Source organism: Canis lupus, chromosome 14 (assembly GCF_011100685.1).
Source record: "Canis lupus familiaris isolate Mischka breed German Shepherd chromosome 14, alternate assembly UU_Cfam_GSD_1.0, whole genome shotgun sequence".
Classification (NCBI taxonomy): domain Eukaryota; kingdom Metazoa; phylum Chordata; class Mammalia; order Carnivora; family Canidae; genus Canis; species Canis lupus.
This window is the reverse complement of record NC_049235.1, coordinates 20,382,305-20,404,535: the sequence shown is the minus strand read 5'-3', so window position 1 is coordinate 20,404,535 and position 22,231 is coordinate 20,382,305. Positions and strand designations below refer to the sequence as shown.

The 22,231-nt window shown below is 34.1% G+C and overlaps 1 protein-coding gene across 13 annotated transcripts in view; it reads right to left on the bottom strand.

The window, feature by feature from the left end:
* Positions 1 to 22,231, bottom strand: part of PPP1R9A (protein phosphatase 1 regulatory subunit 9A) — a 311,864-nt gene that overhangs the window by 118,335 nt on the left and 171,298 nt on the right. For all 13 annotated transcript variants that reach the window (XM_038556851.1, XM_038556849.1, XM_038556853.1 and 10 more), the window contains exon 6: positions 3,035 to 3,139. In XM_038556851.1, the coding sequence (XP_038412779.1) occupies positions 3,035 to 3,139 (105 nt within the window). The remainder of the gene's footprint in view (positions 1 to 3,034; positions 3,140 to 22,231) is intronic.

Below are 22,231 nucleotides of genomic sequence, written 5' to 3'. Positions count from 1 at the left end.
ATACTTACCACAAGTACTTAGTTTTAAATGACATCAGTAAAATGAAGGAAATAATAATAATTTCCTGATACTTTGAGTCAGGCTAAGACTTTCAATCCCCTAGGAACGTCACCTGGTTTGAGCTGAACCCACTTCTTAACTCATAAAAAGGATGTACAGTTGAAAAATATATAACCCTTGAAAGTTATCACAAAGTACCTGTAATTTCTCTAGTGTGTTAAAAATGTCATATTAATGGGGTCTTTGTAGTAGTATTAGTTCATAAACTCAAGTATTGTAATTTAAAATTCAATAAAATAAAGCAGACTGAAGTCAGATGGAAAATGATTCTCTGTAGGTGTGGATGAAGTCTCAGAACTTCAGTGTCTGATTCTGATTCATATTCAAATGCTGGCACCAATTTCATATACATTTCTAGGAAATACGTAAAAATCTTGACCTCTAATACTTCAGTATAATAATCACCACCCAAATCTGTTTCATTTTTCTCATCACTTCTAGCTTCCTATCTGTCTCCTAACTTGGATCTTTAGATCCATGGCTTCCTGTTCCTCCCAGATCTGTGCTTAGTAGTTAGGAAAAAAATCAAACTAAATTTACTAATTTTTCAGATATCCCTTTTTGAAAATAAATTTCAGTATCCACTAAGTGTGATAGCTAAGTCACCAATTAATAAGAAATATAAAACCATATATATTTTAAATTCTCAGTTTTAAAACATGTAATTAAAAACACAGGTCTAGTTTGGGGATCCTGTTTTTTGTATTAATATTTTATGAAGAACTACCACCTAAAATATATTCAGAGGACTCAAATATTATTTTTAATAAGTTAAAATTGAGAAAAGGCTTTCTTATATTCAATTAATTAAGACCCTGGGTTAAATAACTTGGGGGGGCTAAAGGTCCCATTTCAATAATCAAAATTTGTGCAAAGTGAATGGGGAAATAAGTGAATGCCTGTAAAAGATAAAAGTAATATTCTGTAACCTCAAGGTCAAAAAAGTAGTATGAATGATGAGTGCTACCTGGAAGAAGAGATTGCTAGGGGATATGGGGGCTGAAGGAGGACTTCTTGGAGGGTAAAGAAGCTGAAATACGGTCCTCAAGCTAAGTAGGTTCTAAACAGAAGACAGTATTTTATTTTATTTTATTTTATTTTATTTTATTTTATTTTATTTTATTTTATTTTATTTTATTATTTTTTAATGTATACTTTTTGTTGGAGTTTGATTTGCCAACATATAGTATAACACTCAGTGCAGAAGACAGTATTTAAACAGAAGAAATGACAGGGAGGAAGAGGCACAATAATAAAACAGTAATTCCCAAGTCAGGTTTGAAGGAATATGACTACAACAGTGTGACTGTAACAAAACATGAATACAGAGAGGGGTAAGTGATGGGAATGGGTGATGAAAATTTTAATAGCAGGATAAAGAGCTTAGGTTCTGTATAGAATGGAGAGCCACGGAAGATCTCAGAAGAGGAGAGGCACATTACAGACGCACAATTATTACTTCTACCCTCAGGTCTGAGATCCTCCAGGACCAGAATGACATAGAATGAGTTCATTCCTTTTTCCATTGCAGACCTTCCTGCATTTGAAAATTGCTATTATTTCCTCCCTTTTGGAGGAAGGATGAGGAGAGCAGATTGAAGGGAGAGGCTGAAATCAGGAGATGGATCGTTAAGAGGCCATTTGTAATTTACATGAGGCTTGAAAGAAAAGGATGGCTATGATTTCATGTAACTATAAACTTCCTCGCTACCAAAAAATATTCTTATAAAAAAAGAAAAGAAAAATGTTCTTACAAGCTGAATGTATATCTTACTTATTTCAATTTTAAACTTCAAAGCCTGATGGGCAGTTTAAAACCAAGTTCTTTACTGAGAGAGGAAAGTGCTGTCTTTTCTTGAGAAAAACAAGAAAGACAATCCCATTTCCTGAGGTAGCCCACCCACACGGGTCTCTAAGAGAGCATCAGATGGCTTTTCCTGTGCTCTTTCCAATTATTTCACATACTTCTCCTAGGATTGTGAGTAGTCTTGAAGCATCAACATAGCATTCATAAAAGTCATTGATGTTGTATTCCTTAAACATTTCCTTCAGCATGAAAGGGTATTTTCCAACTGAAAAAGTCTAAAATCTAAAACTTAAACCCATGTTTGTGCAACAAAAAAAACATGCTGCAATAAAATTCTCATGTGACCCTCTTTACAGCAATATTAAGTCATTGACATTTTCAGGATTTTTGGTTATCACATTCTGATGATAACACTAAAACATTTTGATAATTACCCATACTATATAACATCCCCTATGTGTTCCTTCGTAGGATTGATGGAAAAGTATTAAGACATAAGCAACACTATATTTAAAAATAAATGCCCTATGACCAAATAAAATGGATTTCACACCGTTACCTTAGTTGGCTCAGAACTCCTTTCTTATCTATTTTCTAAGCTACAGTTTTCGGAACCCCCAGGACAGGATATATCATTTCAAGGTTCAAAAGAAGGTACCCTTTGTTCTATTAAATTGTCAAACTTACAGTTGACCAAAGATTAGTCCTACAAAGTCTATAAAGAGATTTTTAAAATGCATTTATTAACCTCAAGTAATTAAGCCAGTTTATCTAAAAACATGTATCACTGGATATACGTATAATCATTTCAATTTCAATTTACTGTGTAACTGGTTTTAGTGAAAGGATTTAGAGTCTAAATTCAATTTGTTGAGGACTTTAGAACTTGTATGCTGTTAGGCACACTAACATAGCTCAGTGATTAACCATATTGATACTGTACACTGTACACTTCATATTTTCATGTCATTCTGAAATAGCATAATTTTTGGTCCTAAATTATATTTGCATAAACTAATAACAATAAAGAAGGAAACATTAAGAACTAAGAGCAAATGTTGAGTATTCAGATAAAATCTTCATTGTAATTACATACATCTAGAAAACTAAAATTCAACAAAATTATAAGTAATGAAATTACACATATCTGGAGCCACATATATTTACCTGACATTGCCCTTGGTGTTTCTGAGAACTGTTGCAGCAAAATTCTGTGTGACACCCACCAAGCTGATTCCATCCACTTCCACAATCTGGTCATTAACTTGTATTCTTTGGGAAAAAGGGAAAAATTACCCACAATTAATTTTTTTGATATACATTACCATTTCCAACACATAGGTTGACAAAATACTTGATTTTTATGATACTTTTACTGACCCAAAATTTGTCTTTTATCCACAAGCTCCTGATTTTAGTCAAATGCATGATGTTTTTTAAAAGATCGTTTTGATAATGGTCTCATTCATTTGGGGAATATAAAAAGTAGTGAAAGGGAATAAAGGGAAAGGAGAGAAAATTAGGAAAATATCAGTGAGGGTGAGAAAACATGAGACACCTAATTCTGGGAAATGAACAAGGGGTAGTGGTAGGGGAGGTGGGTGGGGGGTTGGGTGACTGGGTGATGGGCACTGAGGGGGACACTTGGCGGGATGAGCACTGGGTGTTATGCTATATGTTGGCAAATTGAACTCCAATAAAAGAAATTAAAAAATAAATAAATAAAAATAAAATCTTAAAAAGTGGGTAAAATAGGAAAAAAATAAAAGATCGTTTTGAAAAACAGAGATAAGCAATACGAAATGGAGAGATTTGGTTTGCCCAGTTTTGAAAAACAGAGATAAGCAATACGAAATGGAGAGATTTGGTTTGCCCAATATTCATATTCCTATCACAAAGGTAGGAACCGCTAACTGCTAAAAGAACTGCTAACTGCTAATGTATGACAAGCTTACATCATTTTTTGTCCTTAATAAATCACATAAAACATAACAAATCCAGCTGAAACCTGCTGTGGGACTCGTCCCTAGCCCTGCCTTCCACCTCTACTCTTCAAGGAGAAAACATCACCAGGAATTGCAGAGAACCCTTCCTATTCAAGTTATAAGCTTGAAATTTTTAATGCTCATAACTAACTGTATGTATGTTTGCACAGACATGTATATATAAATGCATATATTTATTTATGTTTAGGGTCTACATGCAGTATTGGTGTTGTTTACTATATAATGCTTTTAAATTTATATACATGTTTTATATATACCATTTTTTTATGTCTCGAAAGGAAGTATTTCTTTTTTTTATTTTCTCAAGTACTTTAAAGTATTTCAATCATGGAGAAATGCAGAGGGAATTAGGTAATAAACACCCATGTACCAAACATCCAACTTTATCAAATCTCAGCACCGTGCAATACTGGAGTGAGATTTTTTTTTTCCTAAAGAAATGTATTCCAGAAAAGCTAAGGCCCTTTATTATTCATCTCTAATTCTCGTCCCTTCACTGCTTTCATAGAGGTAGCCATCGTACTAATTTTGGTGCTCAATCTTCCTATGGATGTTTTGAAGTAGAAATAATATGTATACATGAATATAGACAATATACGTGTACATTTGCCATTTTCAAACATTATGAAGGATGCCTCTCATTCTGCAATTTAGTTTGCTTCACTCAATGTTATGTATGAGATTTAACTACACATATAAATACCACTTGACAAACTCATTTTAACAACCCTGTACATACATCTTTTATGAATATATCAAAATATATTCATCCATTATTTGCAGACAGACAATTGCATTGTTTTCCATTTTAGCCATTATGAGTTCTGCTTGTACACGTCTACTTATGCACATGTGTGGGTTTCTGCATGATATATACCTAGAAATAAAATTCCTGAATCAAAGAACATATGCTTTTTCAACTTAAATGGACAAATTTTATTTCAAAATGCTTATGCCAATGCATATTCTCAACAGCACTCTTTGGAAGGTTCTGACTTTCCACATTCTCACTAATACTTGGTATATTCTGATCCTTTAAATACTGGTGATCTTATAAGTGTAAAAAGACATCACACTGTGATTTTAATTGCATTTGCCTGATTACTAGACTGGTTGAACATTTATTCATATCTTTCTAAGTCATTCATTCACTTGTGCAAACTGTTAGATCATGTCTTTTACCCATTTTTTGTTGATGTTGTTGGGTTAGGTGTCTTTTTTCTTACCAATTTACTGAAGATGTCCTTATATATCCTGTATATTAACACTTTCTCAATTAAATATGTTGCAGATACCTTTGGCCCAATCTGTGGCTTATCTTTTCACATTTCTTTGAACAATGGTGATTTTGAGGAAAACAATTTTTAAAAATATAATCACATTTGTAATTTCAGTTTTGGATCAGGTAGTTCTGTGTTTTGTTTCAGGAACCCCTTTCTGCCTCAAGGTTATAATAACATTCTATATTTTCTTCTAAAAGTTTTAAAATTTTGCCATCCTACATTTAGGTAGTTATCTACCTGGAAGTTATTTTTTATTATATATAGTATGTGTTAGTAATCTATTTTTATGTTTTCCAAGTGTTATAAACAATTGGCTTAATAGCATTTAATAAGAGTTCATGTTTTCTCCGATGATTTGTTTAGCTGCATCTGTCAGGGTTTCAAATGTCCATCATTATGTTTTGGTTTTTCTATTCGTTTCTACTTGCCTGTCTGTTTATCTCTGCACGCTCCATTGCTTCATAATTAGTTTTGACATTTTATAGGATAATTCCCTCCATCTTGTTCATTGTCCTCAAATTTTTCTGAGCTATTCTTGAGCTTTTCCTCTTCATAATTAGTTTTGGACTTACTTGCCAAGTTCTATAAAAACATTCATTGAGATTTTAATAAAATCTTACTGATTCTTAAATTACTTTGGGGAAAACTGACATCTTTATCATACTGATGCTTCCCATCAATAAAACTTATGCCATTGGAATTACTCTGGACAAGTGTTGAGTATATCACATGTTGTTGCCCTGTGTTAAGAAAAGTCATTTCAAGTTTGAAAATAAGAACTAAAAGGAGAGCAACTGATTTTTTCAAGATGATATAGGTGCATTATTTAACAGGTCCAGCCAAGGATAATTTGGGGGAATGTATTTTTATTTTTATTTTTTTATTTTTATTTTTTATTTTTTTAAATTTTTTTTATTTATTTATGATAGTCACAGAGAGAGAGAGAGAGAGGCAGAGACACAGGCAGAGGGAGAAGCAGGCTCCATGCACCGGGAGCCCGATGTGGGATTCGATCCCGGGTCTCCAGGATCGCGCCCTAGGCCGAAGGCAGGCGCCAAACCGCTGCGCCACCTAGGGATCCCGGGAATGTATTTTTAATTGATCCACTGTTTAAAATTGATTAAAATCCTGGATATATTTAAGTTGCATGTTAATTTATAGACTTTTTTTGGTCCTGAATAAATTCAGATACTATTCTTCTGTTAGAAAAGATAATCTCATAGGCCATGGTTTATTTCCCTGTAGAATATTAACTAGTTTTATATCTAACTTAGCGATGTTATTCTAATACTACTTTAATAACTTGCTTTTAACCACATACTTCTAAAATGTCCTTTGAGTCACAGTTACCACATCTCAGTTACCACATCTCATACCACAATTCTCTCATTAACTAGTGAGTTAAGTAAAGTCTAATCCATGTTCATTTTATAGGTATGAAAGTCATTTTTTTAACTCTTTGAATATTAGCCTGCAACAGCTTTGGAACTTCCACCAAGATGCCAGAATGGATTCACAAAGCCAAACTCAACTGTTACCACAGAAATACACATTGTGGTCTATCTAAGCCCAGGCATAATTGCTTGGTCCCCAGACTGCTTCTAAAGCAGTAATAGAACACTATCTTTGTTAACATGTTTTTTTTCCTAACGTAGTACTTTTGAATTTTTTTCTGGTTCTGGCCATTTTTGGTTCTGGATCTAGTTTGCTCTAAACAACAATGATAAATAATTCTCCCCGGTAGCAAAAATGAGTAGGAGTGTAATTTTATAATCTGACCATTTGAGACTGCTACTGGGATTATGGGGATCTGTTATCTCTCATGTGAGAGACGTAAAAAATTTGAGTTGCTGTCCTTAATTTTTTGGTCTACTTTGGGCTAAAACTATTTCATAAAAAATTTCATAAACGCTAGAAGGAAAATAGCCCTGTGAAATCTTGGCTGGTGAATTTTTGTGTTTCTTTGATTACTTAAAGCTGTTTCTGAGTGACAAATTCTCTGTGTTGCTGTAATTGAGAAAAGCCGTTCTCTCTCACTGTGTGAGCATAAAATATATTCCTAACATAGAAGGGTACTAATAAATTAAATTATAAAGTCTTGGAATTTAAAGGAGTGATAATCTGGTTCACAGAGAATAGTAATCACTTTCATAAATTTTATATTCTAATATACAATGAAAACTTTAAATGTGCTAGACATTTAAGAAAAAAATCCTTCTTAGAGATTCTGCTAGAAGCTCAGAAATATTTTTTTTAATTTTTTTTTAAATTTATTTACTTATGATAGTCAGAGAGAGAGAGAGAGAGAGAGAGGCAGAGACACAGGCAGAGGGAGAAGCAGGCTCCATGCACCGGGAGCCTGATATGGGATTCGATCCCGGGTCTCCAGGATCGCGCCCTGGGCCAAAGGCAGGCGCCAAACCACTGCGCCACCCAGGGATCCCAGAAATATTTTTATAAAAAGCCCAGTTCACATAATAAAAGTGAATCTTTATACAAATAAGACTAATTTAATAATTATGGTTTAAAATACATAGCTATGTTTTCTCCATGATTTTGTAAAGGTGTGGGTTTGTATTTTCCAAATGAAGAGACTGGCTAATCTGAACTTCCTAATATTCTGATATGGATATTAATCAGATTAACAGTGTCTCTACATAAAGCTTTAAAAGTGTAAGAAAATTAAATTGTGTTTAACTAAACTGAGTCATAATTCTGACAAACTTTTATATCAATAGTTTTATAGAGTGTCAGCTTAACACATGATTTCCAAGACTCTTAGTTTTATCTCTAAAACCTTGGTCATAAACATAGCTTTTAATGTATGTAACTCTGCTTATGTTAAAGTGTTTCAAAGTTACACAAAATAAACTGTTATGAAGTTACTCTAACTTTGCATCATGTTAAGGAATGTGTATATATTTGCACTTTAAAGAGATGTAAAAATAGTATTACTAATCTGGTATTACTTGTGTGTGATAGACAATTATCAAGTCCCTATCTACCCTACCAGAAGTTGGGTAAGTAAACTGTAAATTAAATGTAACATGGATAATTGAGACTATGCTAGAAGCAACAGTGACAAAAAAAAAAAAAAAATAGAACTGTGTAGGTGAGGTAATGGGAATTTTTTTTTTTTTTTTTTTTTGAGAGAGAGAGAAAGGATATAGTTGTTTAGGCTGCATTATCAGCCTGGTGTATGGAACGAATGAAGGGGGTCAAAATGTACAAACCTCCAGCTGCAAAATAAGTAAGTCATGGGGATGTAATCTACAACATGGCAACTATGGTTAATAATACTGTTATTGTAGGGCAGCCCAGGGTGGGTCAGCGGTTTAGCTCTGCCTTTGGCCCAGGGCATGATCCTGGAGACCCAGGATCAAGTCCCACATTGGGCTCCCTGCATGGAGTCTGCTCTCTCTGCCTGTGTCTCTGGCCCTTCCTCTCTTTCTCTCTTTCTCTCTCTCTCTCTCTCTGTCTCTCTGTGTCTCTCATTAATAAATAAATAAAATCTTTAAAAAAAATACTGTATTGTATATTTGCAAGATGCTATATAAGTGTACCTTAAAAGTCTTCATTACAAGAAAAAAAGAAAAAAATTATAACTATTTATGGTGTGAATGTTAATTAGACTTACGTAGTGATTATTTCACAATGTATACAAATCAGTATGTTGTACATCTGTACATCTGTCAATTATACCTTAAGAGAAAAAAAACTGGGCAAAGGATCTGAATAGGCGCTTCACCAAAGAAGATACCCAAATGGCCAAGAAGCACATGGAAAAGATGCACAACATCAACAGCCATCAGGGAAATGCAAATCAAAACTAAAATAAGCTACCTCTTCATATGCACTCGGAGATGGTTTGATCAAAAGACAGATAATAAGTGTTCATGAGGATGTGGATAAATTGTAAGGCTCATCATTTTGGGAGGCAATATAATACAGTGTAGCTACTTTGGAAAACCATCCAGCAGTTCCTCAAAAGGTTAAACACAGAGTTACCACATGACCCAGAAATTCCACTGCTAGGTATATACTAAGAAAAATGAAAACAGGTCCACCAAAAATTTGTACATGAGCAGCATTATTCATAATAGCCCAAAAGTAGAAAGAACCCAAATATCCATCAACTGATGTTAGAATAAACAAAATGAGTTATAGCCATTCAATATAATATATTTGGAAATAAAAAGGAATGTAATGTGACACATGCTACAACATGGATGAACCTTGAAAGCATTATGCTAGTGAAAAAAAAAGTCACAAAAGACCATATATTGTGTGATTCTGTTTATATGAAATGTCCAGAAAAGGCAAATCTCTACAGACAGAAAGTAGATTAGTACCTAAAGCCAGGGAAAGAGGGAGGAGCTGGGAGAAAAGGAAAATAATTGTTAATGGATATGGGGTTTCTTTCTGGAGTGGTCAGAATGTGCTCAAATTTATTGAGGTAACAGTTACACACGTCTTGAATATTCTGAAAACCACTGAAGTCTATAATTAAATAAGTGAACTGTATGGCATGTGAATTATATCTAAATAAAAATGTTAAAAATTCATCTTAAAGAACAATTTTATCCAAAACACCACTAGCTTCATCATTCCCATAAAATAATATTTCTAAATCACTTAGTGTAGCTATCAAGTTTCTTCAGAATTGGGTCTTAACCTAATTCTGACATTTTAATCCCACACTATCTTTCCTGACATTTAAACTTTTTGTGCCCCATACCTCCACCCTTCACAAGGGTGCACAAGACTGGAGTACTGTATCCATAAGAAATGGAAACAGTGCTCAAGTTGAAGAATCTTTGGTTGGCTACTGTGCTAGAGGGTAGGTTCCTTAAATATTAATAAATGGATTAAATAATATAGATTTCACCTCTGTGTTTTTTTAGAGGTTTCAGAGTTTGAGCTCTTATGTCTAGACCTATTAATTAATCAAAGTTAATTAATTATGGTGTAGTAACATTTGTGGCTAAGGTTTTTTTCATCATAGGGATAGGTAATCCTTTTACTGCTATTTGTTGAAAAGACTGTACATTTTAGCACTGAGTCATCAAGGCACTTTAATTGAAAGTCAACTAACTGGGTATGTCTCAATCTATTCTTTACTTTCTATTCTATTCCATATGTTTCTATTTTTATACCAATATCACATACTGAGGCTTTATAGTAAGTCTTGTAAAACCAGGTAAAATCAGTCCTCTAACTTTAATCTTTTTCAGAATTTTTATTCTAGGTCCTTTGCATTTCCATATGCATTTTGGAATTTCTAAAAAAAAAAAAAAAGAAAAAAGAAAAGAAAAAAAAAAAAGCCTGCTGGGATTTTAGTTGTGGTTTCTTTGAATCTACAGGTGAATGTAAGGACATGTAGCATCTCAACAATATTGAAAATACTGTTATAAACATTGCTATGTCTCCATTTATTTACCTAACATCACATTACCATCAACTAGTATCAACTCAACTACATTTTCATTTTTGTCCAACAATATCCATACATAACTAAGAACTGTAAGGCAAACCATACCTTGAAAAGACTGTTTATATTCCTGCCTTTGTATCTTTTACACAACGTATGCCCACATATCCCTTCTTTGCCTTCTCAAAAGTTTTCTTCTGAAGGCTCAGCTCAAATGTTAACTTCTCTTTGAGCATTAATCTGTTTATATCCAAGCCTAGTGATCTTTTTAATCTTTTGAACCTCTTCTACACCATATGTTTTATACCTTCACCTAATGTTATATGTTATCAGATAATTGCTTAATATTTCTTGAGGTATAAGGTCTCCCTAAGCAAACAGACTGCAAACTTTTTGGGTCTTACATCTAAGCCCAGAGCAATAATTACATATTGCTAATCTTATTAAACCATTTTGGAGAATAAAGGAAAAGAAACAATTACTTTCATGTGTAGTTTATTTTCTGGATGGGACAAAAGTTAAACGTCCCCTTTTAGGATAACATTTTTATACACTGCTGTTACTCAGACTCAAAAGAGGCAAATGTCATAATTATTGGTTCCCTTTCTATCATTCTATTTATGCCATTGTCTTTTTTGTGACAACATCTTCTCTTGGCCAGCTGTCATTTAAATATTTTTCTCAGAAACTGTCTACAATTTTTTAAACTTCCTATCTTTGTTTATGTGTATACATAATTTGTGTAATATAATTTAACATTTCCTTGTGTTGCTTTATAAAAGTTATTTTGTTGTGTAGGGATGTGCCAGGAGTGAGTATGTTGTATTCTAAGTTGATTCGAGATTACTTTAATGGCCAAAATTATGACTTTATTTCTTCCTAACCTTTACATAAAAGAAAATGGAATGCTATGCAAGCAATATATGCTCAGCACATGGTTTGACAGCAGTACTTCCTCAGTGCTTCTGAGTGACAAATGACTGTGTTTGTAAATGCATGGCAGCCCTCTGAGAAACTTTCAGGGCAGTTCAAGTGCCTGATTTACCAGTATCTATGGAAGATAAAGGCGAGAAGAAATCCTTTACCTTTCAAATATTTAAAATATACTTTGCATTTTAAAAGCCAAATTAAAGTTGAAATATAGAATTTGAAAGATGAACACAGTTAGCTTCCAGGGGAGAAAAAAAAGTAAAGCTGAAAAGCTCAAACTCTCAAAAGGAACATCACTGTTATACTTTTGTAAAGTGAAAAGATAGTAAGGTGACTTATTAGAGAAGGCAGACATTTAAAAGAAAAGACAAAAATTTAAGGAAGAGCTAAAGGACTACTAAATAGAAGACAGGAAATTATTTTTAAGATTATTTATTTATTTATTTATTTATTCACGAGAGACACACAGAGAGGGGCAGAGACATAGGTAGAGGGAGAAGCAGGCTCCTGGCAGGGAGCCTGATGGGGACTTGATCCCAGGACCCCAGGATCAGGACCTGAGCCAAAGGCAGATGCTGAAGAAGTAAAGAAGGCACCCAGGTGCCTGAAGACAGAAAACTTCTAAGACAGGTTTTCTTTGTAAGCAAATACGTATAGGGCTAGCATTTACTGGGGTGGAAATAAAAATAAAAGCAAAATATAGGTTTTTACATTGTCAATAGACAGAGCAATCAGAGGTGAAAGAAAATGAGGGTGATGATTGTTTTAATGGATAAGAATAAAGGAAGTACAAGCAAGGTCAAAGAAATTTCTGAAAATACACATTCTTGTGCAGGATAATTTAGATAAAATGCAATGAAACAAATACAATTAAAGGGACATTTCTAAGTACTCTAACCAGAAGGAAGATAGCAAAAGAGCAAGAGAAAATGTAAGTAGAGAAAATAATATGCTTGCCTTATTGATTTGATGGATTCATTCAGTCAGTAATTTAGCAAGAGTGAGTCAATCCCCACTATACTCCAAGAACAGTGAGATGGGATACCAATTTGAATGAAGTATGATTCCTATTTGAGAATATTATACACACACACAGACAAATACTTATGAATGTACAAGGGTATGTGTATATGTTGCAGGAATGAGAGACATAGAATGTGTTAAAGTATACAAAATATTACAGTAAGTGTGTTAAGATGTGAACAAAATAAGTTGATATTAACAGAGAAGGGCTACTGATTCTTTGAGGTAAGGGCCAAGTAGAATCTGAGGCAAAGAAAAAATAGAATAGATGGATTCATAACAAAGTCATGGTGTTTTTGCAAATAAGCCAAGAGAGTCATCAGCTATAGTGTATGGTGCTATCAAAATAAACAAACAAAACGAAATGGAAATGTGACTCTTGTAAAGACTAGAGATTACTGGAAATTACCTTTAGGAAAAGTAACAGAACAAACATTAAAAACTGAAGTCATAAGGAAATATACCCCCAAAAATTGATGCTTAGAAGTGGTATCAATCCATTTATGGATGACAAACATAAATGCATGTACATTGAAGTGTACAGAGGCTAAGTTTTCAGCCGGGCTCCACCAGTAACAGTTGAATGGTTTCAATGATGAACTGAACACTAAGTTTAACCTTGAAATAAAAGGTAACAAAATGTTGAGAAAAATATGATTTTAGGTAGGATGAAGGGTATGAAAGAAATATGGAAGTAAAAAAAAAAAAAAAGGATCTGGGTCTCAGGAGTTGCTTAGAGCTAAATTTCAATCCCAAAGCTTTCACTTATTGATAATCTACTGAAAGTTCCCAGTGCTGTTTCCCATTTGTATATTGTTTTAGGAATATTTTTAAATCTTGGTGATGTAGAGAAATAGAAAAAGCAATGCCTGAAAGGCAGAAAAAGGAAAGAACTAGAAAGCAGAACAGACTGGGAGTAAATGTTTCTACAAAGTAGACCTGGGAAGAGAGAAAGAAATTTGAAGTAAGGTAAATCCAGACCCACCCACCTTCTTACAAGCACAGTGAAAGGGAGAAGAAATGAAGGAGACGGATAACTTGAGCTACCAGGTTTCTGATCTTGACGGTAAACAAATCCAAATCTTCAAAACTGGAAAAGCAATAGATTCTTGGAAAAAGTTTTAGGGGGTGGAAAAACACCATTTAAACGCATATCACCACCAAGAGGATAAAACAAAAATTCACAAGCATTTTCCTAATGCTGGATGGGTGTTAGAAAAAGATATCTTTTTTTTAAAAGATTTTATTTATTTATTCAAGAGAGAGAGTGAGAGAGAGAGGCAGAGACACAGGCAGAGGGAGAAGCAGGCTCCACACAGGGAGCCCGACTTGGGACTTCATCCTGGGACCCCAGGATCACGCCCTGGGCAGATGGCAGGCGCTAAACCACTGAGCCAACCAGGGATCCCAGAAAAAGATACCTTACTGAAAAGTACATTACATGCAAAATACTAAATGTAAATAAACTACTGTACCTATTATAGCAAAAACTTTAAAATGTGTAATTGATAGTCTTTCTTTACAACTCATTTTGATTGTTTTATCTTATTAGCAAGTATTTATTTAGATGCTTTCATTCATTTACCTCAGACCACAGTTTTCTCAATCTCATTTTATTTATTTTTTAAGGTTTTATTTATTAATTTATTTCAGAGAGAGAGAATGCTAGCGCATGTGTGCACACACATGTAAGTAGAAGGAAGAGGCGGGGAAGGGGGGAGGGCAAGTCAACTCCTCACTGTGCATGGAGCCCCATGCTGGGCTAGACACCAGGAGCCAGAGATCATGACCTGAGCCAAAATCAAGAGTCAGATGCTTAACCAACTGAGACACCCATGCACCCCTTAATCTCATTTTCTACGAAACCTCAAGTTTCTTCAACAATAAATTCATGAAAGAATTAATCCTTAGCTTAGGTACTGTAACTACCATACTGGTTTCAATGATTAGCAAAAATGTATAGGAAAGGGTTTGCACAGTAATTGATGTATTTATATGGCCTTAATACACAGTAGTCATAGTAATTATTATTTTGACTAAGATGTGCAAGGAGGTTCGGGAAGGAAGCCAGTGCAGACAATAATGTAATCTTCCTGACTGAAGCAGACAATTGAATATGCGCTTAAATAACATAGGTATTCAAAGTCAACACGACCTTGGGCTCTGATTGGCAAAAATAAAAAAAATAGGGCCCAACTATACATTATTGTTCACAAAGACTATTCAAACAAAGTGATAATTACAGAATAATCTTGAGACAAAGTAAGGACAAACCAAGAAAGATTAGCTGAAAGAAGCCCTACACAAACTACAGCATATAGTGAGAGAAAGACCTGGTCTAGACATATGGCTCAAAGAATGAACACAAAAGAAGAATCTGAGGAATATACAAAAGAAAAGAAAACCATCCAATATAATAAGATATTAAATCGGTAAAATAAATGAAAAAACAAAGGATGACTAGAAAATTTTACATCTAAAGTAATGAAAAATAGGGTCGACATAGAAAAAATAGGCTGTTCGGATCAAGAGAAAGAAAGAAAAAAAGGAAAAGGGGTATTAAGTTTCTGTTGAATTTGAGATGAAAATAAGACATAAGTTATAAAGTAAATAGGTTCTACATACACCAAGATTGGGATATAATTTGGGAGTAATTTCTATAGTCATTTTAAAAAGTCAGTTCACTGACTGAATGTAAAAATGAGTTGAAGAAGCTAATTTGAGAGAGAAACATTCTTATAATACAGAATGAAAAATAAAAGGAAAAGGATCTATATAGCTGTCTCCTTCTCCCTCTCTTTCTTCCTCGCTTTCTCTCTCTCTCACAGACACACACCAAAAACAAAAAACAAAACAAAACAAAAAACACGAAGTCAAGGAAGGGGGCATGGATCTCATTAGAAATAAACGATTATAATATGTCACTGAAAATTTTAAGAAGATTAGGTCTAAGAAAAGTTTACTGGATATCTCAAAAAATAGGTAAATAATTTTTAAAGCAACAAATTTGACAAAATTCAGAGTATAAACTAAATACAGAATTTCTGTGTTTAAGTTTAGAGATGCACCTTAATTCCATTTCTTGTACTTGATCATTTTTGTTATCAAATTGGATAGAAATAGGAGAGAAAGCTCCATGCAGTTAAGAAGTGAAGGCAGTTGGAAGGCACCACCTGCCTCATTTGTGAAGATTAGCACTGAAAGAACAGATGAAAGTGCAGTTTTAAGAAATGTAACAGGAAAAAAGCAAATGGGATATAATTTACAGAGAAAAAAAGCAACATAGGTGTCCAGTAAACATCTTAAGAGGATCATAAACAAGAAATTAAAATTTAAAAACAATATCTCACCAATTTATTAAAGAGTTTATAACACTATATTCAGTCTTGAGGGTGTAGTAGACTGCTCTTGACACTAAGGGGGTATAAACATCAACCTTTCTGAAGAGCAGCTCAGCAATGTGTTTCTGAAGCATATAAAATGTAATGCACCTTGACACAGTAATTCCGCTCCAAGGAAGTAATTTTGAAGAAATAATCAGAGATATTCACAATGATTTTTATGTAAAAATGCTAATCTGATCAACACCTTGAAACAACATACTAGCATAGCAATATGTAAATGGTTTCTATATATAATACAACAGCATAATGTACCGTTAAAGTCCATTGTAGAAAAATGTTTAATGATGTGACATAACATAATGTATTATTTAAGTATAGGTTCTAAAGTCAGATATGCTAGATTTATAGCCAGGCTCTGTCATTTAGTTGCTGTGATTAGCTGAGAAAAGCCAAATTTTCCTTACATATAGACAGAAATAATAATGATTCGTATTTAATCATAGCTCTTAGCAATAATAAATAAGTTATAAAATATAAAGAGCATAGCAGGCTGCCTGACAAATAGTAAGCACTCAACAGATACTATTCTGATAAATAAAAAGTATAAAAACCAACAAAGCTATATATTCAACTGATCCTTAACTTTGTTAACTAAGTAAACAAAGGCATAATATGCACAGAAAAAAATCTGGAAGGAAATTCACCAGCAGAATTTTAGTAGTGATCAATCAGTTCTAGGTGGTGAAATTATATGGAATTTTTACTGTCTTCTTTATATTTTTCTCTATTTTCTAAATTTTCAACAATGAACATGTATTACATTAAAACTTTAAGATGTTTTCTAAAATTAGCAAATGCTAATTTGACCCTCGATGATAGATAGCATTTCATAGTGACTGTGAAAACTGCCTAAAAGGTTTTCCATTAGACTGAAGCATTATAGCACTTGTTCTTTATTAAAGATACATATGTGTGTAACTATAAAATAACTAAAGGTTCTGGACTCAATGATTGATAATCTATAATTCGAAGCCAAAAATGCATTGTCTCAAAAAAAATAAAAGGACAAGGGGAATTAATACACATAGTTTTGAGCTTCTGCTTCTCAACAGAAATTTTACAGTGTTTCTCATGTACAATTAACTTAAATAAGCAGAAAATAAAACAATATGTATAGCACTTTCTAATTTTCTTAATTCATCTGTGTATACATACTTTTGTTCACATGCTCATGTGCCTAAAAAAGAAAAAAGGCTGGAAAAAATACTAAAAGGTAAAAAAACAAAAAACAAGCCAACAGTCAACCTTAAATCCTACACATAAAGAATATATATCTCAAAAAAAGCAAAAGTGAAACAAAAAGGTGTTTTCAGATATAGAAAAACTGAAAGAATTCATCACCATCAGACCTGGTGATAGAAAGTAAAAGGCAGTCCCTCAGGGAGAAGGAAAATAATACGAGATGGAAACATGGAACTCACAAAGGAATGAATTGAACTGGAAATGGTCCCTGAGAAGACAGAAGTGACCCAAGCTCTCTATAAAGCACTCTGTGCAACAGGGACAGTGACAACAGGTATTTGGCACGGATTTGCTCATTGTGGTCACAACAGTGTGAGGAAGAGGCATCCCATGATTAAAATGCAGGTTCCTGATCCTACATAATTCTTCCTGCCTGCCTCAATACAGACAGCATTAAGGGGATGAAGAGACCTCGGTACTATTTGATTATTATTTTCATTAAAAGAATATTTACTTTTAAAAGTCCTCATTTCAAAAGAGATACATTCATTAAAGATAAAAAATGAAAATCTGATACACAATTAAAAAACACCAAGGAAATAAAACCACCTTTAATTTAAAAGAGAGAGAGAAGAAGGGAAGTTGTATGGCATCTGATAGTTTGAGACATTTTAATTTACCATTTCATAGAGGAAGGCCATATGGTAATTAAGGTGGAGACAAACTCAAGAAACTAAAAATGAGCAGAAGGTGGAGTTGGAGAGGTAAAGAGGACTGGGCAGGCGATGAGAGGAATAATACTGGTTAAAAAGAAAGGGTAGCAATTCAGGTTTATTGGCACCATACTCTGACCCGACAACCCACAAGATCATAAGCCAGCAAGGTATTTAACACATAAATGATTATTATGGTAGAGAAAAAGGTTTTCCTCACAGCATAGAGATACTGATCATCTCTCAAATCTTGGTTCATAATTAGAAGAGCAAAAAAGACAAGGCATGAGTTCTGGTGCTAAATATTAAAAGGACACCTTTCTGAATCAGACCATCCCAGGGCACAAAGAATATAGACAGTCTGGGCTTTACAAAAGTTTTACAGAACAGCACAGGAAATAGCCTGTTTTTCCCTGAAAACACTGCCTCCTGCAATGGAGTTTATGGCTATGCACCTGGCTAGTTTGTAATTGTTGCTGGGTGCTAATCAACAACAGTGAACAACTCCTGCTCGGGGGCCTCCATCCCATTTCTGATGTCCCTCAACTCTGAATCTAAAACCCAGAGCCAATGGCAGGAAAGCTAACAAAAATATAGCAGCTGGGCGATTCTAGGTTTTTTTTCATGTTATTGGATAGTTACCTGCTGACTTGATATATCTGGGAAGGGGAAACACAAAAATTCTACCTCACAGGGCTTATCTAAACAAAGCAACCATTGCTGTGTGAAAGGGAGAGCAGCTGGAGCAACATTAATGAACTCTGGTCAACACAGTTTTCACGGAGAGTGAAGTTTTAAATGTATATTAAAAATGTATCTATCAGGGTGCCTGGGTGGCTCAGTGCTTGAGCGTCTGCCTTTGGCTCAGGGCGTGATCCTGGGGTCCTGGGATCGAGTTCCACATCAGGCTCCTTGAGGGGACCCTGCTTCTCCCTCTGCCTATGTCTCTGCCTCTGTCTGTGTGTCTCTCATAAATATAAAATAAAATAAATAAAATAAAATAAAATAAAAACGAAAATATGTACATATCAAAGCAGGAATATCCCAACTCTCTAAGGGGCGAATACGCCGTCTATTTGATGAGGAGAGTGACACAGGAGTGTGTGCACAGGGTGGGGTGGGGGGGAACCATCGACCATGGAATTATGACAGATGGGCACAATTAAGACAGCAGTTTCTATTCAAGTTGTCCCAGGCTTGAGGGCGCCCCAGGGGCACAGATGGGTTCTGCTGGAGGGAGCCTCTGCTGTAGGGGAAACTAAGAATTAAACTCTTCATCTGTTTTCTGTGTTGCTGTTACCCAAGAGCTGGTAAAAAATAATTAAAATGTTTGAAAACCTTAAAAGGTTTGAATGAAGGTAAACTACATAGCACCGTCATTTCACATTCGATAACTTTTTCCAAAAAACTGAACAGGACAGTGTTCTAAAATGATAGCATACAAATACCTGAGAAACAAACATTGTAGCCAGAAACAAAGCACATCCCAAATGCATTTTTAATTTGCCTCTTTTAGCACAGAGTCACTACGATCATTTGTCAGGTACCGTCCACATGACTTATTCTACTATCAGCATTTTCAAGTGTGTTATAAAGTTGATTTTGCTTTATACATTCATGAAAGAGGACTGGAGAAATAATTAGTGTCCTGCATACCAATCATAAAATGTATGGCAGCAAAGCTAATGGTTTTATTAATATTTTTAGTAAATATTAATTAATTTTAATTTTAACAAAATAACTAATATTTAATAAGTAAGTGTATTTAATTACAATTAATATTTTACTAAAATTAATCTTATTTAATATTTGTAGTTATCATTATTTTACCTAAAGAAACTAAAAGATGGTGGAAATGGCTATCAAGTCATGTCACTTAGATAAATTCCCAGTTGCTCTATAAGAGGCAGGGTAGCACAAAAAAGAGGAAGAGAGAGAGAGAAGAAAAGAAGGGAGGTGGCGAGATGGGGGGAGAACAATGTTAGGCCTGAGCAAATGTTTTGAAAGTGATAAAAGCATTAAGTATTCACTCATTCAACAAATATTTATTGAGCACTCCTACATTTCAGGCATCATATGAAAAGGTATGAAAAGCTTGACAAAGGAAAATTTCGAATGTAAGGTATAATACCAAAAAGTAAGGAAGACTCAAAACTTTTTAACTACACCCTGGATGATGTAAGAGATAATTGCTCATGGCAAATTTTCAAAAGTGCTCAAAATATGGTGAGTTTATGAGATTTTAGAAGGAGGAAAAGCAATCACAACAAAAAAGGTTTCTTGTGTGGGGGAAGTTAGTGGGGAGGAAAGAGAAAAGAATATTCTGGGCAAGTCTATTTATTTAACATCCATTGAAGGAAATGTGACCAAATCTGAGATTAAACTGAAATCATTTTCTTAGATAAAGTAGCTAAGACAAGGGGCTCCTGGGTGGCTCATTCAGTTATGTGACGTACTCTTAAATTCAGCTTAGGTCATGATCTCAGGGTCATAGGATGAAGCCCGGGGTCAGGCTCCATGTCCAGCATCTGGCTCACACCCAGGGAGGAATCTGCTTTAAGTTTCTCTCTCCCCCTGCCCCTCCCCCACTTGCATTCAAGTGCATGTACACACGCATGCTCTCTCTCTCGCTTTCCCTAAAAAAAGGGGGGGGGGGAACTAAAGCAACCTAAAAAGGTTAAAGAAACAAAGACTTATATCCTTTTAAAGCTAAAAGAATTTTAAAAACATCTAATCCAGAACTTTAATTTTGTCCATAACTGAGGTCTGAAGAGCAATTTTCCTGAGGCCACATGATGTTAACTTTTTATTTTTAGTTGGAGTTTGAAATATACATACAAGTATTACAAACTCTCTGTAGAAAAATTAAATGTTTTATATTAGCTGAAATTTTAAAATACCCACACAGGGGCGCCTGGGAAACCGGGTCAGTTAAGTGCCTGTCTTCGGCTCAGGTCATATCAGGGTCCTGAGATCCAGCCCTGTGTTGGGTTCCCTGCTCAGTGGTGAGTCTGCTTCTCCCTCTCACTCTGCCTGCAGCTTCCCCTGCTTGTGTGCGCTCTCTCTCCCTCTGTATCAAATGAATAAATTAAAAAAAAAAACCTTTAAGACTAAATAAATAAGATACCCACACAGACTAGAGCCATTCAATATTTTGGTGTGTATTGATTCTACATTTTTTGAGAGAAAGAGAAAGAAAGAGAAAGAGAAGCTGGGGGAGATGCACAAATAGAAAACATACCCACAAAAGAATGGCATCATACTAATCATAGTGCTTTGTAAATCCTTAATACAATAAAGAAATTATTAACTGGAGGCAGCAATCAACTGTTTATTTTGTAATTTTTTTATACTGGTAAATTTTAACAACAAATATTTAAGTATTGTGCAAATGAACACAACAGCAATGGTGGGAATAATAATATAATAATTTAAAAGATATGAACACTGCCATAGGTCTATAATGAGGCTATATATAATGTATATATCCTCAGTTTTTAAACACATAAAATGAAAGATATGAATTTAAAGATCTCTAAAGTTCATCTGAATCTCTAGAATCTCTAACATTTTATGATTCTGTACATATTTTGTACATCTTTCTATAGTTTTTCAAAAGACTCCCCATAATAACTATTTTTAAATATATTTTAGGTTTATTCCTACTTCAAGAACAGTTTCATAGCGCTGTGGAAGGTTTTAATTTACATACACATATTTAATGCCTACAACAACCCTGCAATGTAGATAACAAGAAAATTAAGTTAATTTGTTCAACAGCCCACAGCTGGTAGGTAAAGGGCACAGAATTAAGACTCCTGGTCACATGTTCCCAAAGATTCTGCTCATTTCATCAAATTGCCTCCTTTAATATATTCACTGAGGCATTTATTAAGCATCTCTTGTAATAACAGCAGGATTACCATTCTAGGTAAACATCCATTTAAAAGAGTGGAGGAAATGCACACTGGGACTGATAAAGCAAACTTCTCATACCCATACCGGAGTAAATACTGAAACTATCTATGTAGGACAACAAATCAGAAAACAGGTTAACCAAAAACAAACCTAATTTTAAAAGTGAGTGATTGAAAAACAAATAAGTCTGAGTTCAGAACAATGGGAATTGGCTAAGTGCTGAATACAAAATTTTCTACCTTTTTGTTTTTTAATCAATTTGTATTTTGGTTTGGCTTTGTGGCCCATTGACTTAGGAGAGATGGTTCATAATAACTACATATTGTTTGAATACTAACAATAAGAATTATTTCCTATCATTCTGGAATAGTTTTTAAACTTTTCATGAAATTTAAAGAGAAAAAAAAAAACAAAAAAAAAAAGGAAATTTAAAGAGAAATGACACAGGTCTTACAAACAAATTTTAGCTCACTT